At 44.8% G+C, this 7,603-nt stretch overlaps 1 protein-coding gene across 4 annotated transcripts in view; it reads right to left on the reverse strand.

The window, feature by feature from the left end:
- The window catches only part of bcl2l11 (BCL2 like 11), a 35,524-nt gene extending 31,989 nt beyond the window's left edge, over positions 1–3,535 (reverse strand). For all 4 annotated transcript variants that reach the window (XR_007396797.1, XR_007396796.1, XM_049007193.1 and 1 more), the window contains exons 1-2: positions 3,209–3,535; positions 1,164–1,525 (exon numbers count right to left, since the gene is read on the reverse strand). Coding sequence is in view for 2 of the 4 variants with exons in the window: in XM_049007193.1 (XP_048863150.1) it covers positions 1,164–1,525; positions 3,209–3,219 (373 nt within the window). In the remaining 2 variants the exon portion in view is untranslated. The remainder of the gene's footprint in view (positions 1–1,163; positions 1,526–3,208) is intronic.
- Between the last annotated feature and the right edge of the window lie 4,068 nt (positions 3,536–7,603).

Genomic DNA, 7,603 nt, shown 5'->3' on the forward strand with positions numbered 1-7,603 from the left:
CAAAATGCTCCTATCTCCTATTCCTGGGGTGGTGGTGGGGAGATTGTCAACGTCTAGTGAACTGGGCCAGTAAGTATAAGCTTCAACAGTGTCTCCAGTTCAGTTTAGTAAACAGCCTGCATAGAAACAGTTCAGGGACGGCTGAGTCCCCGCGAATACCCGCCAGAACGTCAGATTCGCCCTCATTTGAAAGGCTACAGACGCAGGCTGCGATACTGGGAGCCAGGAACCAGCATACGGACAAAACTTGCTAACTGCAGAAACCGCTCTGTCACCATTAAGCCGTAAACAATCTCTCAGTCATTTTTCTCTTGTCATCACTATTAAGGACAACGTAAAGAGAACATTTAACGGTGCTGCGCTCTCGTACTATTAACGTTTTTTTTTAAAATCTTACGGTCGTTAGCTTTGTCATGCCGGCTGTTTTATTAAAGGACATGACTTCCTTTGTCTACTCCGTTTAAAAGCCAAAATACGTGATTATGATTTACTGTCAGTTTCAAGACGAACCACCGTTGCACCGCTGCAGTTCCCGCAGGCGGAGGCTGATCCGTCGCCCTACGGTGACAGAGTAGGTCATGCGAGCGCACTGTGCATTGTACACAGTGCAGGTCCCAAGCTGCTCTAATGTTACTGGCAGAGCGTTCAGAACGAGGTGGGGTTCACTTCCTCTACAACGACAAAAGAGGCGAGAGATGATCGCGCACGGCAGAGCCGGTGACCGGCGCCTTCGGACTTTGTACAGTCATATCAAAGGGCAACGCTGCGCCCGTAAACGCAACACTGAGTTAAAGGGGCATGGTTTGCGCGTAGCCTGCTGAAATGGAAACGATTAAAATTCGGGAAGTGCGAAAAGACACAAAACATTATGAAAGAACTGATGTTCTGACTGTCTGCGCTTCACACGCACGGTCTACCATGACCACAGTGAGTGGGAATCCTGAACGTCGGGGACACTATATATTAATGGTGCCTCTGTATCGCCCCCCCCCCCCAAGTCGTTGCATAACTGTTTGGGCTTTACACAGACGCTTAACCCGAGCACAGGGGTCCCCAAACGCACCGCCGGTCCGACAGATCGTACACGGATATAACTCCGGTCACACCACACTGAGCCACACTCACTGCGACCGGCGTAAATTTCAAACCCGGAGACTGCTTACCATAATCTCGCAGGTTCTCCTGCCCCTGGGACAGTCGCTGTTGTGCATGGGCAATTACTTGACTAGACGGACTGGGGGTCTGTGTCGACTTGTTATGTGTCATAAAGGGGGAGTTTGGAAGGGAAATGTCGAGTGAATGATATCCGCTTGACGATGCGGACAGCGCACTAAATCGCGGGGCCGCTTGCACTTGACCAGGGACCCTATTTGTAGTTACAATCCCTCCCCACATTTGGTCCCCTTCGCCGGCTTGGCGGTTCTCGGACCGGCTTGGATCGGAGTCTGTTCCGCCACTGGGTTGCGACTCTCCGCCTTCCCCTCGCTCAGTTATGGTGGTCGAGCCATTCGTGTGATTTTGTCCTCTGCAGAATAGACAGAGCAGGGGATCGTTAATAGTATTTATCCCACGTGGTTTGCTTTATCTAACCGATTTGACTGTCAAGTCGCTTTAAAATACATGGTCTCATTCATATTGCAAAAACTAAAAATCAAACATGCACTATTCCGTTAGATAGTCTCGCATAGGAAGGGGGAAAATGTTTGAAACGAAAAAGGAAATGTAGAACTCGAAACATCTACTGCGCTCCTCGTAACGTTACTCTCTGTCCGTAATATTGCTGCCGCAACTATACCTCCCACTCAATCCCAGCTCCTATTGTTCACCGCAAACTGCTGATTGTAGCAGTTTCTAAAAGCGAAGCAAACGCTGGCAGAGGGTGCAAGTTGTAACTGCGTCACACACACACGCACTGCACCGAGAGCCAAGTATGGGATAAATATTTCCCGTTTTCTGTAAACACTGCGCTCAAGAATGGGTGCGCGTTAAAATGAAAAATAACACGGCAAGACCAGCCGAGCGGTAGGTCGGCAGTCTGTCATTCAGCAAAAGCAACGCAAAACAGCAATTCGGCTGACGTCCCGAAAAAATAAAAGTAACTGTCTGCACTTAATGTTTTTTTTTTGTAAATGAAACAGCAGAATAGCGATCCATTTCTTTTCTCACATGCCAAAGTTTTTTTTCATACTTTTCAAAAATAATTTCGACCCCACCGCGCCTGTTCATACTTACGTTTTACATACAAGCGGAATGTCAAAGATAGTCCCGTAAGATTAATGCACGGCAATGCGCAAACGTCCGGCAGGTAGTGATCATCGTACGCGGGGGAAGGCGACGTGCCCGGCGCTTTCCTGTCGGCACGGCTGTGTTATGAAAACTTATCCGCAGCTCCCGGAGCTTAAAAACTCTGCTGAATCGCTGAGGTCTCTGATTGACAGACGACTGGCCAAATGAACGAAAAGAGGGTCTCTGTATATTTCTTGCACATTAGCACCACCTAGGGGCCACTTATTACGTGGAAGGGTTGAAACGCTGGAAAGGCAGAGAGGCTGCATGTGCCAGTAAAAGAACCGACAGTAACTATCAGCGCTTATCGCGGACATCTATTCTGATACATCCGTATAATTCCGGAGAATGCCATTTACGCCGGAAAATAAATACAATTAGCGTGACTCTCGAATACTATAAAGAAAACATTGTCGTATCCTACCCAAATAAAAATAAAGTTGCTACGAATGAAAAAAATGAGTCAATGCCGTTTCAAAAATGAATAATCCATTTCTCGCTATATTAACAAGAGCAGTGCAGTCATTTAACAAAACGCTACAGCACTTTTTGTCGAAAGCCGCAATCAGACTTTGTGTGGCGTTAAGCTTTATACCGAAACGAGAAAACGGGATGAGCTCGTAATCTTTATTTCCCGTAATAAATAAATCAGCCCGAACTTCTGATTCTAGCTGGAGTTATAAATGTGGATGGATTTTAGGCACTGCTTGCAGAGACATTTAAGACACATGCGGATATATTTTTAATGCGATCGGGGTAAATAGTCTACTGTGAGTACAGGCTGCCTACGGCTATCTGTGCCGACTCAAGGCAGCGCTCGGTGTAGACAAGTTATAATGTACCCGCGGATATTGACAGAACAATAGTGTGACCAAATGAATAAAAACATAACAAGAAGCGCATGCAATGCTTTCGCACTTACCTTTGGGACATTTCCAACCCTGTTTTCAAAACTTTTTTTGAAAAAAAGAAAAAAGAAAGAAAAAAACGGAATAAAGAAAAAAAATGCTAAAGCGCTGCTGTGCAAGTCGACTCGACTGTCTGCCAGAAAGCATAAAGTGTGGGCTAGGTGTTCTCGTGAAAGCCCACGATTCTTATTCTCGAATCAAAATGTCAAAGAGTTATTTTACGGTTTTAGAAGAAGCGTGTTTCGGTTTGTTGTGCCCGGCGATCCTCTGATCGGCACGCCAACAACAAAAAAAACCTGCCCGTGTAGCAGCAGGTCACTAGATGATACTTCCTACTTTGCCTTCTGCCACGATTTGTGCGAAGCTTGTGCGCCGTAGATGAAGAAGTGACTGCTGACGGCCCGCCTACCGGCTGGACCTCGGCGCGCACCTTTTCATAGCGATGGATGCGATGGCAGGCTCGCAGATAGTCGACTTTGGCGACTATTGCGAGAGACCTGCCATTGCCTGTGGGAACTGGGACTTATTACAATATCAGAAGGCTGCTTTTGGGGGGACAGCGTTCAGGCGACCCCATCCCCGAGTAACCTGATCAACCCGATTACGCTCCCAGCTGTTAAATAACGATATGCATAACATTCCTGTTTTGGCGCTATAAATCGCAAAGTTTCCAAAGACAATCATTCTATCAAGTATTCAGGCTATCAATGCGTTGTTTCGAAAATATCTGGTCATTTGTTCATTTGGTCGGGTGATTTTTTTGTTGGTACAGTCGGAGGAACCATAATCACGAAGTGATATAATTTTCATGTTAAAACCCGTTAATGGCCAGATAGCCTAGATAATTGTTTGAGAGAAAATCGCGATGAACTTCATATATTAAATAAGCACGAGGGGAAACGATTGCAGGTGGGTTATTGAAATATAATCACCACGTCGTGACAAGTGAGCAATATTTATATTTTAATCCCTGAAAAACAAGTAATGTTTCACCCAAATAGTTATATGACACATAGTTTGCATTTAGTTACTTGAAATGTATTTTGTGGTTTTCGGCTAAACTGTGTACTATTGTGGTGAAACGTTTTTCGTGAAACCGAAATATTAATGTCAAGATATAGTTCTGAACCATGCAGTGCAATAACAATTGATCTGTCCTTTTTGCTTTAGATCGTCGTCTCAAAAGCTCGTGCTCCCGAAGTGTGGAGGAAACATCTCCGCTAAAACAAATTATTCACTTTAACACATTTTCAATACGAACTCCACATGAAAACGCTACTCGGAGAAGCTGGGGGTTCAAAAACATCAAAGTGTTACGAGACCTTTGCTTTACAACCACTCGGTCGATAAACATCACATTTTAAAAAAATTGACATTTCAAGAAGATGGTGTTAACGATTCTTTGCACATTATACCGTAGGCTGTACCTATAGTCTATTAGCATGACTTAAAAATAAATTCTGAGGTGAGAATTTAACTGTCTCAACCGAGACATTGAAAAGCATAATTAATAAGGAAACAATGTTTAATCGAGTAAAATAGTAACATTTAAGATTACTCAAGCCTATCAAGGACCAGCGTTCATTGTGAGTGGGAATGATATTCAGTTATCTATAGCTATATTTAAACGTAAATCGAAACTATGAGAAAATTAGGTAATCGCAAAAAAATGAAATCTTTGTTTCAAGCGGTATAAAATATATTGGGAAGAACAATGAAAACCTAAATAAATAATTTGTTAATGCGACGTAATTTACATGAAAAACTTAACTTCTCAAAGCTTAAGATTAGCTCTTTATGTATAGTGAACAATTCCAACAAGCTGTGATTACCTTTCTTACCGAGTACTCAATTTCCGTAATTGTCGTACAAATAGGGATTCACAACTTCCACTTACACGAGCTTCTAGTCTTTAGGTTTACAAATTAAACTAGGTGGCTGGAAATCGCGTTATGGACATTTTCACTTATTATTTCTTGTATTTTTTTATGATAGTTTGACCGTTTAGGCTCAAAAGGCAAGTAAAGCAAATGTAAGCAAGTAACGCAAATGAATAGCCAGCAGGCCGAGGAATTCTGCGCAGAGCAGGGCGCGAAGACCTGGCACAAAGCGAAGTGCTGTGTATCACGCAGTGTAATTTACTTAGGATAAAGACAGGGCTTGAACTTTTTTAAGGCGTATTTGTCTTCATTTGCTCCTTCCCGCCACTAAAGCAGCATGTAACTGTAGCACATAGTGTGGATTTGGCTTCTGCATCAGTTTCATTGATGTATTTGCTTGCTTAGTATCTAGGTGTGTCGACTCCTCAAAACCTACACGCGTCCAATTGTAGACTGACTCACGCGAGACCTTTAGCAGTCATATGTCGGCTGCAGCCATCTGGACTTTTGCTTAAGTACTTTTGCTTTCCAGTTTTGCATGCAAATAGCAGTCCTTAATGTGATTTAACTGTTTCACTGTAATTATGAAATGTGCAAATATCACATTATTGGATATGGAAAGTTAGTGGGCGGATGTCTTTTGCAAAAATACATATTGCATGGTTTTATTTGCTGTATATAGGCTGTATATATATTTGCAAATAGGCCTGCATATGCATACTAATATCTCATCATCAACCTGGGACGTGTAGATGTTTTGAAAATCAACATTTGCAGCATGACAACAGTAGGCTTGTGACATAAAAAAAAGAAAGAAAAAAATATAACCGTGTCGTTCCTGACACGTTTGTGGTCACGCCGGGGAAAATACCCAAATGCATTAAGACTTTTTGTGTTGGAGGGACGTGAAAGGTCGACGAAGATTTATTAACACTTTCATTTAACTTAACCCGGAAAGCTTTGCATAGTCTAGAAGACTTGACCGTTTACATGTCAGGATATTTACATTTCAGTGTCTTTAAGAAAAGGGTACTGATTGGTCAGTAGGCTGGACACTGAATATCTCACCCCATGATCAGCGGTGAAGAACCGTATCTATGATTCTTTGCCCTGATTCTACCCAGTCCTTGGCCTGAAGGGTGTTAGAAATGTTTACAGCATTATCTAGGTGCCCAAATGGGATTCGCCACTCGGATCCTGTCTTTAAATTCATGTAACTCCCTACGCTACTAGAAGTTAAGACGAGCTTCACGCGGAAGTGTGTACTGGAGCTGGGTGGAAAAGGGGGGGCATAGGGAAGTGTCCCTGCCAGGGCCTCGTCCAGCTCTGTGCTGTGTGTGGATGGTACCTGTGTGCTGTGGTCCTCACGCCAGTGACTGAGGAATATAAAGTGTCAAGACCTCAAGGCTTAAGAGTTCAGACTTGTGACGTTAATGGAGACCACAACTTCCTCCTACGTTTCAGACCAACAAAAAAAGAAAATAGGCAATGGGTGGGGTGGGGGTTAAAGGCAGGAAGCTCCAGATGGGTTAAGGGCTTTACCACAAAAACAATAAGAAAAATATAATAAAGCCAAGAGATATTTTTTTTGCAGATTTTTGCAGTGGTTTAGGCTTTTCCTTTGTAGGCCTATCGGCTGATCCCTGGGCCCTCTGATGATGGTGCAGACAGGGTCCTCCTCTCGCAGTCGACGTCACGCCCTCAATGTGCCACTAGAAGTTCTTCCCTTTTTTGTCTCCCGAAACTCCTCCACAGACGTCCACATATGAATCGGGAGCATTCCTCTCTGGTAAACATGGTTACATGCTGTTAGGCAGCTAACTTAGCTAATACCTTCTTCAAATCTCTACCGTGTGGCATCGCCAGGCTGGGAGGTGATTCGCTCTGGCCTGGAAACGTCACACAAACACCGGGAGGTAGAGCACGCCCCAGTTGGTAGTTAGTAGGCGTGCGGCTGTAGACGCGTGTCACGCTGTTCATACTCCCTCTGTCGGCGTTTAATTGTTCTTCTCTCCATTTTCACCCTCGTCGCATTAGTGTGACCTCATAGCAATTGCTGAGAGTGCCCCCCCCCCCCCCACTGGACTGTTTATCACTAGAACTTGATTTTGGGAGGGGGGGTGGGAATGGAGAGGAGCCCTGACTACACCGCCATGGCTGAGTCAGCTGGGGGGAGGGCCTGGAAGGTGATGAAAGTGTACAGCATCCAGACACACTTCCTTCTGTCTGAGACCACTGGGGGGGGCTACAGTGACATAAGCCCCACATGACTCAGCCCTGAGGTATGCGCCTTAGCGTCGCCTCATGGATTGATGGCGCAACAGCGGCTCCCATAAGGGCCTCAAAATGGAGACCGGCTGGAATATGCAGACTGGCATCATGGCTGCCGTGATCTGCCAGGTGACTTTCCTTTTACAAAACCCCACCCCCATCGTGACTAGGAGGAAGGAGAAGCAGGACGTCAGTGCTACGCCGCGCTGCCACACCGGGCTCGCCATCTACTGCCGCATCTCTCGTTACACATTCAAA

Source organism: Brienomyrus brachyistius, chromosome 3 (genome assembly GCF_023856365.1).
Source record: "Brienomyrus brachyistius isolate T26 chromosome 3, BBRACH_0.4, whole genome shotgun sequence".
NCBI lineage: Eukaryota > Metazoa > Chordata > Actinopteri > Osteoglossiformes > Mormyridae > Brienomyrus > Brienomyrus brachyistius.